Genomic DNA, 25,145 nt, shown 5'->3' with positions numbered 1-25,145 from the left:
AACTTTCATCTTTCCTCAGAGTTCCATATTTCTCTGCTCTAACCATACATTTGTTTAACATTTTGAGACAATAACTACTAGAGCACTTGTAAACTCTATATCATACTGGTAGGTTTACTTGATTGATGTTTACATGAAAATACTACATCGAGAAACATATTGGAACAGAGAATATTTATTATTACACAAGTTATTACATGTTTATAATAGCCTTGTCCAAAAAGTACGAGCAGAGGACTCTTGTAACATAGTTATTCTCTTGCAGTAAACAGTGGTTGCCATGTCAGCAGGTGGAGCTGTAGAAGCCATCTGACAAAAACTGTGAACAAAGTTTCAGACGGTAAAAAGTCTAGTGTTCGGATTGGCTACAGAGTGTACCAATAGGAAGCTCCTATGCTGAAACAATGGCAGAGAGAAGTAGTGTGATGTCAACGCTATTTTTGGTGCTACCCGCCTAGATTTCTATTTTCGTCTTCTTCAGGGGCTGGACTTACGAAGTTGCTTGCGACAAACTCTTTCTTTCTCACTCTCTTGTACTACTGACGATTCTCATCCTTTGACCCTGGTCCCGTTCCCTGTAAGTCCTTTCACAAACAGCCTAGGCTTCACAGGACGAATCATATCATTGGCTTTTTTGTTGTTGTTGGAGGAGTAGCCTGTTTAGAATGTGGAGTTATTTTGTGACTTATTCTTACAAGGTAACACCTTTTCTTTCATGTCCATAACTTTGCGAGATGTCAGATAATTGTTGGGTGTTATATTGCAGCAGTAGAGTAGCCTATATACCTGGGAATGTATCATATTGGTTATGTTTCTGTGCACAGCAGTCAGGTCTGTTATTCTAGAAATAGGTTGGCAACGTTTTGAAACGAGTCAATTTAATTGGGGCTACAATCAACCTCTCCTCACGGGGCCGTCTTGTAAATGTAGGCGTATTATTTGTCTCCCTTCTCGTTCCCATGGCATCCCCTCCGAGCAGACGTTCAGGCCAGGGCAACAGGGTTTCTCCGAGTGACAAAATGAATTCCGTTGTTGAATTGTTACAATAAAGTTCGTGATCGTGAAGCGATACTTTTGTCGGAAACAAAGTGTGTTCTCACTTTTTCTGAAAGCTGTGTAAGGTCCTTTTGTTTTAGACTGCCTACACTCTTCATACATGTGTTTGAAGTTATCTATCACGAAGATAACATTGATAATTCATTGCTCTGATGATTGTGAATAATAAACTTTCTCTCCCGGTCTGCAGATGCAATCACGGCGTCGGGACCTACCCTAGACAAAGACCAACGGGACAGCGTTTTTTCAACAGTGGCAGGTAGGCCCCCCTAAATGTGTCACTTGAGCCGTGAAATAACAATGTAACAACTCATTGCTGCATATCACCTCACGGTCTTCAGAATAGGCCTGGCATACACATATATATATATATAGAATGAGACAATTTTAGATGGGCTACATCTGTTTGCATATCACCAACCCACCCACTATTCAAGGTTCTTTGAACAGGTCAGAACAGTTATGTAGTTGAAACGTTCAGATCTAGCCTATTCTGTATGTCTGTAACAATCTATGCACTGACAAATATGGAAATATCTTGGAGAAAACATCGTTCTGGGTTGAGCGCTGCTAATGATGACGAGCATGTCATATTTCATGATTTGCCAGAGGAAGTAAAGTCTTTTCACTTTAAACACGTGATTCTCTAGATATATTAACTTTCAGAGCATCACACCACAACACTACAGTAGGGTAGGGGATCCTATGTTCTTATGTTCTCACACTACAAAGTACTCCCAGAATGACAAACACAGTACATATGAATAAGTAAAACATGTACTGTGTTTGTTGTTGTTTTGAATCGGATGGGGATGAATCCTGTTTGAACTATCAATCAGTGTTCATTGTAAAGGCTGACATGCTTATTACGCGTGTGGAATAGTTTGCGCTGGCGGCTACAGTCTGAGTGTATGTATTAGCTCTGACTGCTAGCTCTTGCTGTGCCAGGCTTATGTTCCATCCTTCCAAACGAGTCCGATTTCCTTAGAAAAACAGAGTGAGGTCATGGCCGAGGCTGCAGTGTCCAGTTTCATGTGTGTCCGTCCAGGCCAACTGACACGACCCTTCTCTTCTGTGTCCCTCTAATCTGTCGCTATTTATCAGAGGGCTGTGCGTCTCATTCTCCGCTAGCTGCTGCTGTTGCTCTGATGAGACACACAACAAGCCCCCTTAATTGAAGATAAACCAATGAGGTAATTAAAACTAGGCTGTGGTCCGTCACAGCGCTGAGCTGTGTTTGTTCCTCAGATCCTCCTGTTGTGATTCTGCTGCCACATGCCAGAGGAAAGATACTGTGTTTGTGATGTGTTATGTGCCCAGACGGTAGTGTATCATTCCATGGCGAGAAGCTCAATATCAGTTGAAGATATTTTCTAGCCATTTGGATCATGCCAGCCTATTCAGAGTCTGGAACCGAGTATGTGTCTGTGGGTTGGTGTTTGTCTGGACGAGGTATTTGTTACTTGTGAAACCACATAGTGAAGGGTTGTGATACGGAGAGTGAAGAGGATGAGAACTCACAAACCCTCAAAAAATCTAGTCTTCCATTTCCCTTAACATACCAAGGAAGGAGGAAAACAGAGATAACAATAGCAAGATTGTTTTGCAAGGAGCTGCAGTAAAGATCACGTTTCCTGTTTCTGGCTGAAACCCAGGTCAGCTGACTCCCTCCTTCCCTCCTGTTGCTGTCTTGAGAGAAAAAGCAGAGGGTTCAATTTAACTTTTAGTCAGGGAGGCAGAGACTTTTAGTCCTGTATTAGTCCTATATACAACTCGACTGAAGTTGGATAGATTGATTGTTTACTGTCCTTTAGATCCATGAAATCATTTGATACAGGTAGAGTTTCATATTCCTTGTGGTGACAGACCTTGTTATCTGTGGAACCAAACATTGTTGAATGTGAAATGTGAGTCTGGATCCCTGAGGCGGGCCTGTAAATGATGTCCCTAGTCATGCTGTCCAGGAATTGGTTTAGTAACGGCAGCATATACATATAGCATTTACCTCTCAGGCCAGTTGGACATGTTAAAAAGTTACCAAGTCACCTTAAGCAAACTCCCAGATCTAGTGTGTTAATGGCCTGATGCTCTACTAATGGTCTCATGGTCTACCTGTGTTAACTCTAAATGCCAGGAACCAAGAAAATAAATCTACTTATAGCTCTGAGGTTTGCTTACTGGATTTGGAGATGGACACGTTTCTGGTCTCCGATAACGACTGTGGGTTTTGCAGTTATGTATTCAGTGTGTGTGCGTGCGTGTGTGTGTGTGTGTACATGCGTGTGTGTGTTACCAAGAATTTTAATGTCCTCTTCTGTTGTTGTTCATTCAGTCAGAAAAGTGTGACTCTGCATATTCATGGTTTTCCCAGAACAGTTGTTAAAGTTTAAAAGTCTCAGAGAGTTTGCGATAGGGAGAGGGATAGAAAGAAAACATGATAACTGCAGAGGGACAAAGGGACTTAAACTTGGCGAGCGACAAGAGAGATGTACGGATGTCAGAAAGATGTCATTATCTGCATTTTTGTGTGCACTCATATGCCGTTTACCTTAACCACTGAATTATACTGTAGCCTCTCCTCTTCTCTCAGAGAGCAGTAAATGTAGCAGCAACTCTCCTCTTTCCTTTCTGTCTCTGCCAAGCTGGCCTGGCCATGAATGTTCTGTTTTCATAGTACCTTAGGGTTAGCAATCCAGGGGCCTTTCTTCTCTCCTCTCGTCCCTCTCTCCCCACCCAGGAGCCAGACCAGGGTTCACTACACAACGTCCCCATACTGCTGACCTCTGGGTCAAAAGGCGGAACTTTCGTTTACCTGTCTGTTCTGCTCTCAGGGTAATACAGGAAATTGTGTTTAACTTTGTAGTCATGGTTATATAGTACAGGTTGCTCCTCCATGGTTCAGTGCAACAGGCTTGTTGAGAGAGCGCTATGTAGTCCTTTACTGGGTGCATCCTCTTCTTAAATAACATGACATAGAATGAAACCGCAGTAATTGATGCGTGCAAGACAAGTGCAACCTTTCATCTCACACCATGTAGCCTAAAGCACAGCAACACTTGACGCGACTCGACTGGCTGTCCGTAACAATGTTTGTTTTAGTTTCTTGCTAAGAGATGGTGTGGTGATACGGTGGTGGCATGGCTGAGACAGGTGTGTGTTGTTGTGAGGGTTGTTGATGTGGGTGTGTTGACGTATGTTGGGCCTGGGTGATGAGGGGGCCATGAAGAGTCTCTTTGAGAGAGTTGCTGTGTTGAGTGTCTTATCTCACTGGGGCTGTGGGGAATGTGTTTGGTGTTGGAGGTGGATGGAGGGGTGGAAACACACACACACACACACACACACACACACACACACACACACACACACACACACACACACACACACACACACACACACTGGCTTTAAGGGAGTGACTAACCGAATAGCCTCACCACCCAGCAAACAGGGGACGTCCTGAGGACATTCAGCGACGTTCCCTTTAGGTCCCACAATTCTATCCTCCTGATTCCTGCTTACAAGCAAAAATTAAAGCATGAAGCACCAGTGACTCAGTCTATAAAAAAGTGGTCAGGTGAAGCAGATGCTAAACTACAGGACTGTTTTGCTATCACAGACTGGAACATGTTCCGGGATTCTTCCGATGGCATTGAGGAGTACACAACATCAGTCACTGGCTTTATCAATAAGTGCATTGAGGACGTCGTCCCCACAGTGACTGTACGTACATACCCCAACCAGAAGCCTTGGATTACAGGTAACATTCGCACTGAGCTAAAGGGTAGAGCTGCCGCTTTCAAAGTGCGGGACTCTAACCCGGAAGCTTATAAGAAATCCTGCTATGCCCTCCGACGAACCATCAAACAGGCCAAGCATCAATACAGGGCTAAGACTGAATCGTACTACACCGGCTCTGACGCTCGTCTTATGTGTCAGGGCTTGCAAACTATTACAGACTACAAAGGGAAGCACAGCTGCGAGTTGCCCAGTGACACGAGCCTACGAGACGAGCTAAATCACTTCTATGCTCGCTTCGAGGCAAGCAACATGGAGGCATGCATGAGAGCATCAGCTGTTCCGGACGACTGTGTGATCACGCTCTCCGTAGCCGACGTGAGTAAGATCTTTAAACAGGTCAACATTCACAAGGCTGCGGGGCCAGACGGATTACCAGAACGTGTGCTCCAGGCATGTCTGTGTGTGGATGTCCCTAGCACTGTCTGTGTGTGGATGTCCCTAGCATTGCCAAAAGACAAAGTGCTGTCAGTATACCGGTGGTTCACCAATCAGGGCCTTGTGGACCTCATGCCCTAGGTAGAGGGGGGAACTGTTTATTTCAGCTCATCAGGTGACGTCCCCGGGACAAACAGGGAACTAGACAAAAACCAACAGAGGACCATGACACAACATCCCAAGAATGTCCTAAAAATGTCCTTGGGACAAACCGGGAACTAGACAAAATCTCCAGAGGACCATGGCACAACATCCTAAAAATGTCCTTGGGGATGTGCCTGGGACAAATGGGGAACTAGACAAAACCTCCAGGGGGACCAAGGCACAACATCCCAAGAAAGTCCTAAAAATGTCCTCGGGACCAACCGGGAACTAGAAAAAACCTCCAGTGGACCATGACACAATGTCCTGACGACTTTAGGCGACCATTTCTTGGCGTCCTAATGACTCATTACTGTTTGCAGGGCAGCTGCTTCTGAAGCAGAGGGTCTGAAAGGCGCTGACAGCTGTGGATTCCTTCAGACCCTCAAAAAGAAGGGGAAAAAGAGGGGTTGAGTAAAACAGAGGGAGAGAGAGAAGAAGAGAGAGCGAGAGAGATCTAACTGAGAGAAAGACAGAGAGAGAAGGGGATGTAGAAGTACTGACAGATCAGGGTATATGGGATTGCGGTCGACAGGCACTATAATTGGAGATCCTGGGTTGCACAAGGTTGATTTAGCAACGGTTAAGAGAAAAACACTATCATTGTTTAAAGGCCCAGTGCAGGCAAAAACATGATTTGCCTATGTTTTCAACACTGAGGTTGGAATATTACTGTAATGTGAACATTATGACAATGCCTTTTTAGTGTAAGAGCTGTTTGAAAAGTAGTGCTGAGAGATTAGTGCGTTTTGATGTCGGTTCAGTTTCAGGTTCAATTACTAAAAAAGAATCACGGTTTTTCGATTTTGGTTTTGATTATTTGGTTTGAATGCTGTAACAACAGAATAAAACAATGAATAAAAGTCCTGTGATGGTAGTGACTGTCCATTAATGATTATCACTTATTAACTGTCATTTATTCACATTACTTTACTTTAATAAAATATTTAAGTTGTTGTATATATTACATTTGTTTTATTTGATGAATGTATTATTTAATTTCAAGTCATCTCATCACTATAGACCTGCTGCCTATGCTGTCTGACAAAATCACTATTTTGTAGTTCTTCAAAGTAAGTAAGGCATACTTTTATGACTGCTGAATACTAACTATCAATTACTTACATCCTGTATTTTCAGGTAGAGATACCTCGCGATACAACAGCTGCTCTCTACAGTGCATTCGGAAATTATTCAGACCCCTTCCCTTTTCCCATATTCAGACCCCTTCCCAATCCACACACAATAGCACATAATGACAAAGCAAAAACAGTTTTTTAGACATTTTTGCACATTTATAAAAAATAAAAATGGAAATATTGCATTTAAATAATTATTCAAACCCTCTACTCAGTACTTTGTTGAAGCCCCTTTGGCAGTGATTACAGCCTCAAGTCTTCTTGGGTATGACGCTACAAGCTTGGCACAACTGTATTTGGGGAGCTTCTCCCATTCTTCTCTGCAGATCCTCTCAAGCTCTGTCAGGTTGGATGGGGAGCGTCGCTGCACAGCTATTTTCAGGTCTCTCCAGAGATGTTCGATCGGGTTCAAGTCCGGGCTCTGACTGGCCCACTCAAGGACATTTTCATCAAGGATCTCTCTGAACTTTGCTCCGTTCATCTCTCCCACGATCCTGACTAGTCTCCCAGTCCCTGCCGCTGAAAAACAACCCCACAGCATGATGCTGCCACCACCCAACTTCACTGTAGTGATGGTGCCAGGATTCCTCCAGTCGTGACGCTTTGCATTCAGGCAAAATAGTTATATCTTGGTTTCATCAGACCAGAGAATCTTGTTTTTTCATGGTCAGAGTCCTTTAGGTGCCTTTTACTGAGGAGTGGCTTCTGTGTGGCCACTCTACCATAAAGGCCTGATTGGTGGAGTTCTGCAGATTGTTGTGCTTCTGGAAGGTTCTCCCATCTCCACAGCGGAACTCTGGAGCTCTGTCAGAGTGACCATCGGGTTCTTGGTCACCTCCCCGACCAAAGCCCTTCTCCCCCAATTGCTCAGTTTGGCTGGGCGACCAGCTCTGAAGAGTCTTGGTGGTTCCAAACTTCTTCCATTTAAGAATGATGGAGGCCACTGTGTTCTTGGACCTTCAATGCTGCAGACATTTGTTGGTACCCTTCCCTAGATCGGAGAGACACAATCCTGTCTCGGAGCTCTACGGGCAATTCCTTCGACCTCATGGCTTGGTTTTTGCTCTGACGTTCACTGTCAACTGTGGGACCTTATATAGACAGGTGTGTGTCTTTCCAAATCATGTCCAATCAATTGAATTTACTACAGGTAGACTCCAATCAAGTTGTAGAAACATCTCAAAGATGATCAATGTAAACAGGATGCACCTGAGCTCAATTTATAGTCTCATAGCAAAGGCTCTGAATACATATGTAAATAAGGTATTTTCTTAAAAACATTTGCAAAAATTTGTAAAAACCTGTTTTCGCTTTGTCATTATGGGGTAGTGTGTGTACATTAAGTACTTAAAAAAAAATCTATTTTAGAATAAGGCTGTAACGTAATATAATGTGAAAAAAGGGAAGGGGTCTGAATACTTTCCGAATGCACTGTATATCAATCAATCAACTGTATTTATAAAGCCCTTTTTACATCAGCAGATGTCACAAAGTGCTTTACAGAAACCCGGCCTAAAACCCCCAAACAGCAAGCAATGCAGATGTAGAAGCACGTTGGCTAGGAAAAACTCCCAAGAAAGACAGGAACTTAGGAAGAAACTTAGAGAGGAACCAGGCTCTGAGGGGTGGCCAATCCTCTTCTTTCTGTACCGGGTGGAGATTATAAGAGTACATGGCCATTTGAGGCCAGATTGTTCTTCAAGATGTTCAAACGTTCATAGATGACCAGCAGGGTCAAATTATAATCAGTGGTTGTAGAGGGTGCAACAGGTCAGTACCTCAGGAGTAAATGTCAGTTGGCTTTTCATAGCCGAGCATTCAGAGGTCGAGACAGCAGGTGCGGTAGAGAGAGAAGGTCGAAAACAGCAGGTCCGGTACAAGGTAGCATGTCTGGTGAACAGGTTAGGGTTCCCTAGCCGCAGACAGAACAGTTGAAACTGGAGCAGCAGCATGACCAGGTGGACTGGGGACATCCAGGAGTCATCAGGCTAGGTAGTCCTGAGGCATGATCCTAGGGCTCAGGTCCTCCGGGAGGGGGGAGAGAGACAGAATTAGAGAGAGCATACTTAAATTCACACAGGACACCAGATAAGACAGGAGAATTACACCAGATATAACAGACTGACCTAGCCCCCCGGCACATAGACTATTACAGTATAGATACTGGAGACTGAGACAGGGGTGGGTCGAGGGACACTGTGGCCCCGTCCGATGATACCCCCGGACAGGGCCAACCAGATAGGTTATAACCCCACCCACTTTGCCAAAGCACAGCCCCCACACCACTCGAACGATATCAACAGACCCCCAATTTACTACCCTGAGACAAGGCTGAGTATAGCCCACGAAGATCTCCTCCACCACACGAGCCCGATCGCGCATTCTTTGTCTCTTCCGTAGCAGGTGTAAAAGAAACACAGACCTTACAAGTAGATGCGCAATGGATTATGGTCATTGTAGTTAATTATCACTTTTTATGCGCTATAAACTATTTATAATATCGGTCTGTTGGAAACTACAACTCCTTACTACATTGCACACTTCAGGCTGGATCTGATTTATCTCCGAAGAAGCTGTGCATTTAGCACACCAAAAACATTTAATTCAAATAATTGAACCAACGTCAGTCAGTTAGTTGTTTAAAAACTGAAAAATAACAGACATTTTGGTTAATCGCTCAGCACTATTGAAAAGACAGCCTGAAATGTCAGCCTGCTTTGGTGGGATGGAGTTTTGGCCTGCCTGATGACATCACCAGGTGGTCAATTAGTTAATAGACCAATAAGAAGGAGTTCCAAACCTCTCTGCCAATAACAGCTAGTTTTCTGTTTTCCCCTTCCAACTCAGGCCACTCCCAGACAGTCTGAGCAAAATTCTTGCTTGAGAAATGTCTCTTTGCTAAGAAGCTATTTTGGTTTATTTTTGACCATGTTAGTTAAAAACGTAATTCTTACCCAGATATTATTTGATATTGAGATCAAAATGACTGCATTGGTAACAACAAAATACTTGCCCCATTCAGTTTTCTAGGTGTCAATGACCTGGTTATTACTATCAATCCCTTACTAATCTTTCCATCTCTCCTCTCTCTGTTGCTGTTGGTTAGTTTGATGTCCTCAGGGCCTATGGAGTGAGAGTTAGACATTAATCAACTCAGTTGAATGGCTAGCAGCTCCCCTGCAGCCATTTACTGGCTTGGGCTATGGGCTGGAGAGGGGGGGGAGGGGGGAGGAGAGAGAGGGGAGAGGGGAGGGGGGGGGAGGAGAGAGAGGGGAGGGGGAGAGAGGGGAGAGGGGGGAGGAGAGAGAGCAGAGGAGAGAGAGGAGAGGGGAGAGGAGACTCCTGCTGGGTCCTAGTCTTTCAGCTCAAATTGAATATGAGGATGAAAATATAACTTGGTCTTGAATAGCTTGGTCTTGACATTACTGAGCTAGCAGCACATGAATTTGACTGAGCCTGTCTGAATAGTTGTAGAGCTATAGCTCTGCACTCATGGTTTATTAGTAGAGACATCTGGTGTACATTCTGTTTACTACTGTTCATCTCAGAACAGTAGTAAAGTGTATATTTAGCATATGTTCTATATTTGATCTGGCGTGTGTATTTGTGTTAATTTGGCCACTGTGAGCTTGGCTTTGGTTATAGCTTTACGGTTCATAAATACCATCTCATCAGAAGTGACTGGCACGGAAGAAGCTAAACTCTGCAAACAGGAAGTGTCTCTTTCTCTCTCATTGTTGTGTTTTTATAAACTGTGCTTCCTTTTGCCTGCCGTGGTTACTATGGTTACACCAGCCCCCTGATCTCTAGTGGTGTTATGGGATGGCCCAGGGCAAAGCAGAGCTAGGCTATGTCTGTCTGTGAGAGCTGAGACTGAATACGGCCAGTAAGAGCGAGAGAAGAAGGAGTTAAAAGAGGATGTGGTCTGTTCAAAGATGAGTAAAGAGGGGGGTAGCACTTCTGACTAATTATAGCTCACATACAGAAGAAGCACTGCTGTGTGTTTTCTTATCTTTCAGATAGTTTTTGAAGCGTGGTTGGCTTGTTGTTTTGGGCCTGTCTCTGTCCGTGTCTCTGTCCATCTTTCTGTCCCTGCCCATGTCCCTGTCTCTCTGTCCCTGTCCATGTCTCTGCCCATGTCTCTGTCTCTCTGTTCCTGTCTCTCTGTCCCTGTCTCTGCCCATGTCTCTGTCTCTCTGTTCCTGTCTCTCTGTCCCTGTCCCTGCCCATGTCTCTGTCCCTGTCTCTGCCCATGTCTCTGTCCCTAACCATGTCTCTGTCCCTGTCTCTGCCCATGTCTCTGTCCCTAACCATGTCTCTGTCCCTGTCTCTCTGTCCCTGTCTCCCTGTCCGTGGCTGGAACCTGAGTTCTAATCACTAGGGCTTCCTTGCCTGAGCAGGAAACCAAACAATAGACTACTTTAAAAAATGATCTCAGGAGGCCAGCTGGTGGGGAGAGCTGTGTGTGTGTGTGTGTGTGTGTGTGTGTGTGTGTGTGTGTGTGTGTGTGTGTGTGTGTGTGTGTGTGTGTGTGTGTGTGTGTGTGTGTGTGTGTGTGTGTGTGTGTGTGTGTGTGTGTGTGTGTGTGTGTGTGTGTGTGTGTGACTAATTAAAATGTCTGAGAGCTCTCCTGGTGTTGATTAAAGCTCTCTGCATTCTCCCTGCTCTCTGGGGCTCGTATTTGCGCTGCTCCTTCCACAAAACAGAGAGACAGACAGACAGACAGAGAGAGAGAGAGAGAGAAATTGAGTGAACAGAGGAACTGGAGAACTGCAAAGGGACTCAGACACTTAGTTGGGCCACTTTAAGATCGTAGAAGGAGATTTGAGAAGGACCCTGTTCTTAGAGCTTTTGCTCACTTTTTTTTATGCTAACCAATCTGACCCAATTCATTCCAGTAGTATTCCAATCACCCATGTTACGGTAATGGAATCTTTCTTATGCTCCGTAGTAACATATACCATATGGAGAGACGTCACAGTGAGGCCTTGGTAATAAATCTCACATTGTGTTGTTTTATCTCAGCACCCCCTGACCCCACAAAAGGAAACCTGAGGTGTTTTGGAAACTCAGGTAAGGACAGTGGAAACTTTAGCCTGGACAGAATGCATAATACATAAACCTCTGCTCCACTGTCAATCCACTGGCCCACAAAGAAAGAGGTAGTCACACACACAAATGCCAAGTTATCTTTACTCATTGTGTATCTATTCCTTGTTAATATTTGTATATTATTTCAAAAGAATTTCATTCAAAATTCTCTGCATTGTTGGGCCGTGAGAAAGCATTTCACTGATAGTCTACACCTGTTTATGAAACATGACAAATAACATTTGATTTGAATACACCGTCTACAAATAACAAGATGTACTTGGCTTAGCTGAGGAGTTACAGAGATAGTCTCTGTTTTTATTCAGTATTTAAACGGGTCCCTGTATTTCCTTGGAGCAGTCAGCCACTGTGGACAGGTCCACTTCACTTCACTGTGAGCATGTTATACAAGCTGCCCTGTGGGCACAACTTTTCCATGCTGATCTCTCTCTCTCTCTCTCTCTCTCTCTCTCTCTCTCTCTCTCTCTCTCTGAGCTGCTTCAATCAGATTCCACTCAGACAGAGAGAGCAGTCTATCTACTCTCCTATACTAATTCATCAACTGTATAAGTTATTATACATGAACCTTGGACCTTTTTCAGTAAGTCTAGGCTTGATGATGTGACGCTGTATTTGGAGTGCTATAAGTAGTTACTTCCACTTGAGAGGACTAGGCCCTGGGAAAGCAGGTCTGACTGACTGAGGAATTGAAGACTAGTGAAGGAGATAAGGAAGCACATGATATTGAACCAGCACCATGGAAGGAGGAAGATCTCATCAAGTCCTCTGGCACGTCATTATGGTCGGCTTCAATTAGGCAACACACGCGCATACACACTGAGGCACACACATGCAGGCACACACACACACACACACACACACACACACAGAGAGGTAGGTTTTAGGTCATTTCCATAACGATGAGGGCTGGAAGCACACCTTCCATTGGTAGTCCATAGATAGCTCTCTGGCACATCTGTCCTCCCACACAAACAAATGAGCTGGCCGGATAGGATCACATCACACTATACCAGTCACACGCCACACACACACACAAACATGTGCGCACACATGCCAGCCTGAGATAAACCGTTCACAGAAAGGGCCACATACAATGTCGCTGTTATTCCACAGCTGGTTATTTTGGGCTTGTTTATATTGTTTTTCTATGGGAACATTTTATTTCACAGTACATACAGTACTTATCTCTGGTGCTTTATCAATCTGGAGTTGTTTCTCTTGATTCTGGCTCAAACCATATCACAAAAGTCAACTTTTCATTTTGACCCCAGTGTTTGTTGGATTCGAATTCCATGAAAACACAACTCCTATCTTTATATTAGCAACATTCTACTCAAAAATGATTTTCCAAGCTCCCTATGTGCTCACATTGTTTTGGAGGTATGTTCTACAAGCTTGTATTAGTGAGAGGTTGATAGATACGCTGGGCCATGATTAACATTCATGCAGAGGAAGTCTACATACTGCTACTCTGCTCTGCTGTTCTGCTCTCTGTCAACCGTTGTCTTATCTTACCTGTTTGTCTGTCTCTGTCTGTCTGTCCTACTGCTGCTACAGCTCATAGAGATGGGAGGGGAGGAGAGGCGAAGAGAGAGAGAGGGGAAGAGAATGGAGGAGAGGGGAAGAGAATGGAGGAGAGGGGAAGAGAATGGAGGAGAGGGGAAGAGAATGGAGGAGAGGACTGACAGGACATGGAGGAGAGGGGAAGAGAATGGAGGAGAGGGGAAGAGAATGGAGGAGAGGGGAAGAGAATGGAGGAGAGGGGAAGAGAATGGAGGAGAGGGGAAGAGAATGGAGGAGAGGGGAAGAGAATGGAGGAGAGGGGAAGAGAATGGAGGAGAGGGGAAGAGAATGGAGGAGAGGGGAAGAGAATGGAGGAGAGGACTGACAGGACATGGAGGAGAGGGGAAGAGAATGGAGGAGAGGGGAAGAGAATGGAGGAGAGGGGAAGAGAATGGAGGAGAGGGGAAGAGAATGGAGGAGAGGGGAAGAGAATGGAGGAGAGGGGAAGAGAATGGAGGAGAGGACTGACAGGACATGGAGGAGAGGGGAAGAGAATGGAGGAGAGGGGAAGAGAATGGAGGAGAGGGGAAGAGAATGGAGGAGAGGGGAAGAGAATGGAGGAGAGGACTGACAGGACATGGAGGAGAGGGGAAGAGAATGGAGGAGAGGACTGACAGGAAATGGAGGAGACTAGTGACTAGTCTGGAACCAACAGGACCCTGAACAGCTTCTACCTCCAAGCCATAAGACTGTTAAATAGTTAGTCCGTGTAGCTATTGGTTAACTATTTAATGATCTGCATTGACCCTTTTTGCACTTATTTTTTGACTCATCACATACGCTGCTGCTACTGTTTACTATCTGTCACTTTAATCCTAGTTATATGTACATATCTACCTCCATTACCTTGTACCCTGTGTATATAGCCAAGTTCATCTTTACTCATTGTGTATTTATTAGAACTTTTAACTTTTTTGATTATTTCTCTATTTTCTTTCTCTCTGCAATGTTGGGAAAGGCCCATAAGAAAGCATTTCACTATTAGTCTAAACCTGTTGTTTACGAAGCATGTGACAAATATTATTTTATTTGACTTTATTTGACTACCCTGACTGACCTATCCACCTCATTGTCGAACGTTGCTATGGGCACAGCCAAACAACGGAAGTGATGGATTTGACTTCCGCTTTACTTTCCTACTACAGCACGCTGGTGGCAAACTTGCCAGTGTAAATTATTTGAAAGAGTACATTTATAGAGTATAAAAGTCAAGTAAACATGTATACTGTAAGTGTATAAGTCTAATTTTCTATTTATTTAATTGAAGTTAGTTGGGTTGTGTCAGTGTTAAGGCCCAGGTCTTATAACTATAACGATGATGATAAACAATAGGCTACATAACTATAAAACGTTGGTGAGCATCCACACTGGAGGAAAGGTAGTAGTTTATCGTTCTACAGTCCTACACCTGTTAATCAACTGATCAACGCATCGGACATGCTGCTATTAGGTAACACAAGACCATTCATGAGGTCTCTAACGCACAGATAGTGGTTCAGACCGTTCAGTGCTTTCAAGGTGTGTTCATTGTCATAGTGACAACTGCAAATAATACTTCAATGTGCATGTAGGCATAATGAAAAAGAATATAGGAACTCGTTTTTAAATGTAGCAATTCGACAACAAACACTGTTTACTCTGCCCATCTTTTAGGCCTACAGAATGCCATTGCCTCATTGCTCAAGTGGTTTGCAAGTGATTTCCATTTTTCTAATGGTTGTCAATTTCTTTGGGTCTTCTTTTTTACAGTGGTCACTTCTGTCTGTCCTGTGCAACTATTTGCAATGCATCAGTGCAACAATGTTATCATAACGGGCCAAAAGTGATCACACCAATGCACTTTCTCTCCTTAACTTTCCCCGACATGCATTTCCTATGCTGTAGGCCTGTTTTACATTCAGCAATTAGCAAGAGCAAGCCTGCTTATTTCCCCGAATAGGTTATTAGGCCTAGAATAAAACATGATCAAAATAAATGTCCTATAGCTTTTGTAGTCTATATCTTTTCCTGGGATTTTATTGAGAAGAGGAATGACCTATTGCGGAGTGGCTTGCGTAGCCTATAGCCTGTTGCGCACGGGAACAGCTGGAAGAGAGGGGAAAGTGATGTGCAGTGATGCCAACTTAGCAATTTTGTTGCTAGATTTAGCAACTTTTCAGCAACTTTTCAGAGTACCCTGGCAACTTTTTTTTCAAACAACACCTAGCAACAAATTTAGCTACTTTTAAAAATGTATTTGGAACTTTTAGCAACTTTTGAAGTGACTCAAACGCTAAAATGCATTTTCCCTCTAAATGACACAAAAACGATTTCTCTGTCACACACTCAGTCACAACACACGGGCCTGGCTGCAAAAATGCATTGTGAGTGACGTCTTCCATCTGTTTAGGTGGGACTCTGAAAATACAGTCGAGTTTTGGAGTGAAGTCAATAACTACACGGACTCGTCCGGGTCAAATCCATTTGAAGAACTGTGCAAAGCTGCACTCGCTGCCCTCACCTTGCCACACTCAAATGCGGAGGTTGAACGGCTGTTCAGTCAAATGAGTGTGGTCAAGTCAAAGTTAAGAAATAGAATGTCACTGCACACTCTCAACTCCATACTCCTGGTGTGGTACGGACTGAAGCTGGCTGGTGATACCTGTTACCAGCATAAACTACCAAGTGAAGTTGTGCAGCAGTTTGGCACCACAGCAGCATACAGCTTCAAGGCCACTCCATCCTCTTGGTTCCAGCTCCGTGACAATGCAGTTGGACAGTGAATATGAAGAGGATTTCCTTGTCAATCTATGATTCATCATATTTACAGTAGGTATGCAAGGAGTGGACTTTCTGGGACTGGCGGAGACACACAGCTGATGGTGGCAGTGTGTACTGCAGTGTGTGCGAGAACAGTGGCAACATCTGAAGGAAACCATTGAGCAGCTAGCCAGCCAAGCAGCACAACAACCTGGAGAGAGATGCCTAGCGCATATATCATTATTTGGGTTAAGTTGCTTGTTCAATAAGATAGCATATATACCTTGTTATTAGCCAGTACCTGTAATTGTTGATCAGTTAGGTAGCATGTTAACTACCAAAACACTGCTTAAAACTATAATTGTTCAGAATGTGTAGGTTTCCTAGTTAAAAAGAAAATAAATCAAATGTAATTGTTCAATAATGTGTAATTGTTCAATAATGTAATGTGTTGTGTTTAAAAATAAAAATGTGATCATATAAAATGTGTTGTGTTTATATTACTTTTACAAATAAAAATAAATGATAATATAGAAAGAAATCTAAACTAACAAATGCGTATTCTACGTAATGACGCAGGTTTACGTTATTATGTAATGATGTCATCACGCAATAACATCACAACGTCATTTAGAAGCTTTTAGCAACAAATCTACCTGCCTCGAGCAACTTCCCCTGGAAATTAGTTGGCAACACTTGTGATGTGTAGCTGAAGTAAGAAGCTAAATATTAGCTAGATATTAGTCCATTCAGTAGCTAAATATTTGGGCTATAGGCAATATATTTGCCTGTCAAAATGCAAGAAAAATAAGTAACCAGATTATGAAATGGCAGATCTCAAATCTAATTTTAATTGTCACATGTTTCGTAAAACAGGTGTAGACTAACCGTGAAATGCTTTCTTACGAGCCACTCTCAACAAGGAAGAATACAATAAACAAATGATCATATTTAAAAAAGAGGAACACAAGCAGTGATCGCTTGGCTATATACATTGGGTACTAGTACTGAGTCGATGTGCAGGGGTATGAGGAAATTGAGGTAGATATGTACAGTACATATAGGTATTAGGTAGGGGTAAAGTGACTAGGCAACAGGATAGGCCTAGGCCAAGGTTTGTTGACAAAATTATTATTCATGTGCTACAACAACACAATGAGGAATGTATTACTGTTTTCAAGTGAATACACAATTATTCTCCACAGACTGTAAACTTCAGTGATGTAGGCTAATTGGAATAACTGCTCATAAGTCCTGTTTTGTTTCATGCCGTAATAACTACATAGGCCAATAGACTTGACCTGATCATGCACCCATTTGGATCAGTTTGGGTCTATTCTGGACAGTTCAGAGGGTCCAGAAAGGTGCATTATCAGGCCACTCATATGGTGTATGTCTGTTTTGTCAGGATGTAGCCCCGTGTTAAGATAGGCCTAATATAGGAACATATGGGCTTCTCCTTTGCAACTCCCCCTGCCTGTTAATGCTGTAGCCTATTTTACATTCAGCAAGCAAGCATTCATCTCTCGTCCAATAGGCTATTAGTAGGCTAAATCAAATACGTCAAAATAAGTGTTAAACAAGCTTTTGTAGTCTGGCTTTTCATGCCACTCGACAAGATTTAAAAGGAGTAGCTGTGGCAGCGGAGAGGCCAGGTGCGTAAATGCACAAAAGAACAATTAAGACACACAGGCTCGAGATGTAGCCTATAGCCTAAGTTAGAAGCGTATGCATGTTAGCCCATAATCCATAAGCTCAATGTTAGGCTTAATATTGCAGTGAAAATATCCAGTCAATTTACACCGTGAAAGAAAAAAAAGTTTAGGCTGTCAGATCATAGTTAGCCTACACTATGTGCGGTCCTGAGGCTGTGCTCCCTCCTAGTCCCAGTCCCCGCGGGTACGCAGCTCCAAAAGCTACCCTATTGTTTCAGTTTTTTAGGGACAAGAATGTATCTTACCTAGACTACAATAACAACACAATGTAATGAAGAATGTTATTATTGTTTTCAAGTGTGTACAAAACACTAGTCTAGACTGTAAACTGCGGTGAATAGCCTATGACATTTGAATAACCGTTCAAAAGCCTTGCATTTTGAATGCATATTCATTTCTAAATAACTGCATCTAGCCTTCCTGATTGGGCTACCATTTGAATCAGTTCTGGGTTTTTTCTCGGATGTTTAGCCTACAAGGTCCAGACACATTAGCAGGACAGTAAGATGGTGTATTTTGTGATGATGTATCAGTTAACAGAAATATGCTAATACAGGGATGTTCGGTGGCGCGCATAGGACTTATGATAATGCGCCAGCATGGAGGAAGTTGTATCCATAGTTTCCACGTTTGGCTTCCGTGTTTTAAAAGCGTTCGAAAATGAGGTGGATAGGCCTGACTAATGAGGCCTGGTAGACAGTCTTATGTTATCAACAACTGCATTTCATAGAATAGAGGTAGAATAGAGGTGACCTTTGTATATGGCAGGAACAACTCCGTTATATATCCACGTGTTGGAAACGGGCAGCGCCTAGAAGTACATAGAGCACAGCTAACTGCAGGCAATCCTATACTGCAGACAGGAATGGCAAGCCATGCTGCGCAGCAGGATTGACCTCGTGCACTAAACACACACACACACACTCACACAGCGACAGGAGGGCCTGCAGGAACAGGGAAGAGGGAAGGAGGTGTTGAGTTGCACTTGTATTGAGAGATGGTGAAAGACTCCTCCTCAGGAGTGGAACACACACACATATAGAGGGTGGGATCATAATAACACTGTGGCATGTCGCCTTTTAGGAGGGAGGGTTTGAGATGCCTCAGTGGAGGCTCAGAGGGGGGGCTCCCCGGTGACTTTCTCAGGGGTGGGCTCCCCGGTGACTTTCTCAGGGGTGTCAGGTTGTCATAACAATCCCCCTGCTCTGACCTCTTTCCCCTTTCCTCTCCTCTCATTTCTTCTCTGTTTAATTATGTCTCAGGAAGTTCAAAGGGAATACTTTAAGCTCCTGGCAGTCTTGCAGAGACTGTGGTTGTGTCTGAAATCTGTCTTGTCTACTACTTACTGAAACTGCATACATACTTTGTACTAATCGTACTACATACTATTTAAAACAGAGTGTTTAGTAAAACCGAATGCAGTAAGCACCAAATATCAACATACTAGGCTACTGAGAATGCATCATCAAATGCGTAATTGCGTTTATTCCCGCCATTGGTTAATTTTTCTACAGCCCGTCACCATATCTGATTATCAGCTGTTGTCAAACACGTGAGTCTGAAAAACAATTATCTTCCTCAGTAGTGTGAAGGGAATTCTACTAGATGAAAAGCCAAAATGAGTAGGCATTTAAAGCATACTCAAGTTTTGACATTTTCATGTACTATAAAACTTTCTTTTCGCATATTCAAAATGCCTTCTATTTATAATGCAAGTATTCAGACACGGTCACGGAGTGTAAAGGAACTGAACCTGCATGACTAGCAAATTGCTCATAATGTAGGTGAACCTTTCCACTCAGTAACTTGACTTGTGTTTTAAGCTTGACCAAGTGTAGTGCTTTTGTAGTGCTGCGTAGTGCCTTCATGGAATAAATTCTTTATTAAAAAAAAAGATATATTTTGGAAAAAGAGACGGTTGGAGAATTGATGCAGACTGAATGTAGACCAGAGGATACAGTGGTGATAGTGTGTTGTAGATAGGGTTGCACATTTTGGAGAATATTCAGAGGTGGAAACTTTCCGTGGGAATTAAAGGAATATATGGGAATTAACAGAAATATATGCAAATTAATATTAATACCATTTAAATGTAGATGTTTTCTGCATTGGATATATTTACCATATCATATGGAGACAGAAACATACACATTTTACCTGATTATAAGTAGACATAATTGCAAATGATTAAATCCTTCCAATGGAAATAAAAAAAAACGATTTAGTTACAAATGTAACTTTAATTAAATGAGTTGACTCTTCACATGGGATGATTTCACTGAACAACAAAAGAAAAGAAATTGAATAGAATGATCCCCAATGATCCATCGCATCTCCCAAAAACATTTTCAACATACATCTGTAAAATGATAGTCTAGAAACTAAAGCTTTGGTTGTCTTCCTCTCAGGCTTCCATGTCTTCTCCCTGGACCTCCTCAATGTCCACCTTTTGAACATCAGACTCTGAGGCCTCATCTTCACTGTCACTTTCCAACCTTGTTGAGGATGGCTCGTTGTCAGGCTCAAAAAGCCTAACATTTGCCCAGATGGCCACCAATTTTTCAACCCTTGTATTGGTCAGCCTGTTGCGTGCTTAGGTGTCTGTGTTCCCAAACAAGGACCAGTCGCGCTCTGAGGCAGCTGATGTTGGTGGGATTTGGAGGATGATGGAGGCAACAGGGGAAAGAGCCTCAGATCCATCAAGTCCCTTCCACCAGGTGGCTGATGAGATATGTTGGCACAACTCCCATATTGCATCTCCATCCCAAAGCCCTTGCTTAGAAGTGTACTGCCCCAGACTGCCAAGAACCTTGCCCTCATCCAGGCCAAGGTGGCGAGACACGGTAGTGATGACACCATAGGCCTTGTTGATCTCTGCACCAGACACGATGCTCTTGCCAGCATACCCTGTGGTCCAACATGTATGCTGCGGTGTGTATGGGCTTCAGGCAGAAGTCTTCACGCTTTTTGATGTATTTCAGAACTTTTTCTCTGCTTGGAGCAACAGTGAAGTGGGCAGGGCAGTATGGATTTCTTCTCTTACATCTGCAAGCAGAGCCTGAATATCAGACAGGATGACATTGTCTCCCTCAATCCATGCAATGGCTACTGCTATAGGTTTCAGGAGTTTCAGGCTGCTTACCACTCTCTCCCAAAATACATCATCCAGGAGGATCCTCTTGATGGGGCTGTCCATATCGGCAGACTGTGATATGGCCATTTCTTGGAGAGACTCCTTCCCCTCCAGGAGGCTGTCAAACATGATGACAACACCACCCCAACGGGTGTTGCTGGGCAGCTTCAATGTGGTGCTCTTATTCTTCTCACTTTGCTTGGTGAGGTAGATTGCTACTGTAACTTGATGACCCTTCACATACCTAACCATTCCCTTGGCTCTCTTGTAGAGTGTATCCATTGTTTTCAGTGCCATGATGTCCTTGAGGAGCAGATTCAATGCATGAGCAGCACAGCCAATGGGTGTGATGTGAGGGTAGGACCCCTCCACTTTAGACCAAGCAGCCTTCATGTTCGCAGCATTGTCTGTCACCAGTGCAAATACCTTCTGTGGTCCAAGGTCATTGATGACTGCCTTCAGCTCATCTGCAATGTAGAGACTGGTGTGTCTGTTGTCCCTTGTGTCTGTGCTCTTGTAGAATAGTCGTTGAGGGGTGGATATGATGTAGTTAATTATTCCTTGCCCACAAACATTTGACCACCCATCAGAGATGATAACAATACAGTCTGCTTTCTCTATGATTTGCTTGACCTTCACTTGAACTCTGTTGAACTCTGCATCCAGCAAATGAGTAGATAAAGCATGTCTGGTTGGAGGGGTGTATGCTGGGTGAAGAACATTCAGAAATCTCTTCCAATACACATTGCATGTGAGCATCAGAGGTGAACCAGTTGCATACACAGCTCGAGCAAGACATTCATCAGCATTTCTCTGACTACGTTCCTCCATTGAGTCAAAAAAACATCTGATTCCATGAGCTGTTGCTATCTATAAGGTGTCTGATTCCTCATTTTCACCTCAAATAGAAGTAGAGGGACTTTTGTCAGAGGTTGCTTGTTGTGAGCGCTGAGGGAACTTTATGCACTTGGCCTGATGATTCTGCATCTTTGTTGCATTCTTCACATATGATTTGGCACAGTATTTAAATAAATAAATACAGATAAATAGTTAAGCAGTTAGATTAAACAACTCCTTTGTAAGACAAATGTTTTAAAATGAAACATGTATGGAAGCAGGTGAATTAACACTCCTCAGTTAGCATGTGATGCAAGCTGAAACCCACATGGTAGCAAAAACTAACTAGCAGAAATTGTTAACAAGTTAGAAATTATTTAAACACACTTTGCTGTTGGCTACTTTTTACTAGTTAACAAAAAATCATGCATGTCATATAAAATATATTCACCCCACCCAGTATTGTAATCAAAACTAATCAGAAAGCATGTAGTCCTTGGCTCAGACAGTGTAGTGGTGTGGGCTCAATAGTATGCAAGATCTTGAGAATCAGCTGTACATATGATGGAAGAATGCACTGTGCATGCAAAGGGTTGCAATTCCATTGAATTGGGGATAGTTTAACCAAAATATGCCACAAGACCTAGAATTGCCATATGTGTATCCCACAAAAAAGGTTAATTGGTTCAGCTAACTTTTTTTATGAATTTAAGCAAAATTCCCCAAATTCCTGGGACATTTACCGGAAACTTTCCGACCCTTTGCAACCCTAGTTGCATACAATTGTTGTATTCCTGGGTGTCACCACTGGCACCATTCTGTGGACTGTCATCAATCTTTTAGTGTATGCAGAGTGACAAGGCTTATCTACAGGCCCTAAAGGACTGTTTGTACACTCAGACACACACACACACACACACCTTTGCATTAACAAATACATTTATATTTTCAGAAAGGTTCCTTTTTTAAAAACTTTATACACATTATGCGCATACATATTCAATACATTTTCCCTGGAGGATGTGGTTTGTGCTACATATCCTCTGGGCCGATGGACAGGACCTCTGATGAGGAGGACAAATAAAAGTCACCATAGAAATTAGCAGCAGAGCCTGAAAAAAACCCATTCCTCCCACCCCAAAATAGATGTGGACATGCCAATTAGAGCCTCCAGTCCAGTCAGCATAAACAAAAGGAGGTAGGGGAGGGAGGGAGGCAGGGAGGCAGGGAGGGAGGGGGAGGCGTCTGACCCAATTGGAGCAGATGTCACTTGGTCAATACTTCCTGTTTTGTTGGCCTTTTTATTTTGAGACGCCTAATTTAGAGGCCCAGCCGGTCTGCCCCTCTCTCTCTGTGGAGCTGGGCCTGAGATTTACTCTGACATTTTGGCTCCCATTGTTCCAGTTTCCTTTCTCTCCTAGCAGACCTGACCACAGAGGACGTCACTCAGCTCCAGCTCAGCCTCCATCAACACAGACTATAGTGTTGATAGTGTCACCACTGTCTGTTCCCCACGCTTTTTTCCCCTTTTTCTGACCCTATTCAGAGGATACAAATGTCAGCAGTTGACATGTTTTTTTGGGGGGGGATGTGTGTACTTACTCCTACTTCATACTACAGTTATGGTACATACCGTATCCATGCAGAATGATCATGTCAACTGATGAGTGGAGTGGTAGAGGTTATAAGAGGTAAAGTGTGTCTAGTTACAGAAAGGCTTGGTTTCATACTTACTCAATCAGTCATTCTGTGTTCTGCCTAATCTGGAGGAGGGACCAGAGGGAGAGAGGTTCCCGTACACACTGGCCATACTGGTATAACCGGTCCAGAGCGGAGAACAATATTCTGGGGAAGGCGAGAGGAGGAGGAGGAGAGACTCATTGTCTTCTGTCTGTTTATTGTTCAGTTGGACTCATTATCCCTCAGGCCAGCATGGAACCAGGCTTCAATTACCACATCTCATCATCATCATCACATCACAGCACATCAGAGCACAGAGACCATGACTTCATCATCACATCACAGCCAATCACAGCACAGAGACCATGACTTCATCATCACATCACAGCACATCAGAGCACAGAGACCATGACTTCATCATCACATCACAGCCAATCACAGCACAGAGACCATGACTTCATCATCACATCACAGCACATCAGAGCACAGAGACCATGACTTCATCATCACATCACAGCCAATCACAGCACAGAGACCATGACTTCATCATCACATCACAGCACATCAGAGCACAGAGACCATGACTTCATCATCACATCACAGCCAATCACAGCACAGAGACCATGACTTCATCATCACATCACAGCACATCAGAGCACAGAGACCATGACTTCATCATCACATCACAGCCAATCACAGCACAGAGACCATGACTTCATCATCACATCACAGCCTATCAGAGCACAGAGACCATGACTTCATCATCACATCACAGCCTATCAGAGCACAGAGACCATGACTTCATCATCACATCACAGCCTATCAGATCACAGAGACCATGACTTAGGCTGTAATGTGATGATATAGTGCACTACTTTTGAGCCAGGCCCTTAGGGCTCTAGTCAAAAGTGGGATTAGGGTGCCATTCAGGACACTGCCTCTGTCTGTTGTACTGTAATGGTTAAGATGCTACACTCATATTGTTCTTCCACTGAGTCTTCCTCAGACAGACAAAAAAACAGACCGTTAGGCAGACAGTGCATTTCTATGTGCAGTCCTGCTCACATATGCTTGACATTTTTATGAGTTTGTCCATCAGCCAGTTTCATATTTCAGACATTCTCAGATGCATAGTTTACCTGTGAGAGGGTCAGACAAACAGGGTATCTTTCTCACAGCACAGACAGGCAAACACACAACACACACACACACACACACACACACACACACACAGGCAAACACTCTTTTTCACATACGCATCCCCTTTCCCAGTGGGTTCCATTAATGTGGAAACTAAAGGTGAGGGAGAGTCTGGTGAAAAACAAAAGGCTTGTATAGGTAAATGTTGTCTCTAAATATAGCTGGCGGGGGGAGAGAGATGCAAACAGAAAAGGCGCTTGTGTTTTCTGCTGATGAGTGGTCCCCTTTGTTTCCTTTTATGAGTCGCTGATGTTACGTTCCTGGAATAATCCACTTGTTCCTCCTTATTTGTCAGACTCTGGTCTGCGTCTCCTAAATAGAACACTAGTCCCTATGTTATGCACAAAAGTAGTGCACTATATAGGGAGTAGGGTGACATTTGGGATGCACTCGGAGAGCCTGTTGACTCCTCGTCAAGAAGGATTTTAATAATTCCAAACATTGATGGCATTCATGCAGCCTCTGTCAAGCTTTTCGCCTTCCTCCTCTCCAGCCTCCTAATATGGAGGCCTTAAGCAGAGGGCTGTGTCAGTACATGTTATGACCCGGTTGTTACGGCTGCATTTATACACAAACACCAACTGGACTTTAAAAGACAAA

The 25,145-nt window shown here is 43.4% G+C and overlaps 1 protein-coding gene across 7 annotated transcripts in view; it reads left to right on the top strand.

Moving 5' to 3' along the window:
* Positions 1-25,145, top strand: part of LOC106566895 (histone deacetylase 7) — a 66,900-nt gene that overhangs the window by 12,594 nt on the left and 29,161 nt on the right. For 4 of the 7 annotated variants that reach the window (XM_014135453.2, XM_014135451.2, XM_014135452.2 and 1 more), the window contains exon 3: positions 1,247-1,315. In XM_014135453.2, coding sequence (XP_013990928.1) covers positions 1,247-1,315 — 69 coding nt within the window. Of the gene's footprint in view, positions 1-418; positions 699-954; positions 1,117-1,246; positions 1,316-25,145 lie in introns of those variants that run through there. The other 3 variants (XM_014135454.2, XM_014135456.2, XM_045693146.1) reach the window with 3 other exon arrangements.

The sequence above is a fragment of the Salmo salar genome, chromosome ssa13 (genome assembly GCF_905237065.1).
Source record: "Salmo salar chromosome ssa13, Ssal_v3.1, whole genome shotgun sequence".
In the NCBI taxonomy this organism is placed as follows: domain Eukaryota; kingdom Metazoa; phylum Chordata; class Actinopteri; order Salmoniformes; family Salmonidae; genus Salmo; species Salmo salar.
The sequence above is the reverse complement of the archived record's forward strand: the minus strand, read 5'-3'. Positions and strand labels throughout refer to the sequence as shown.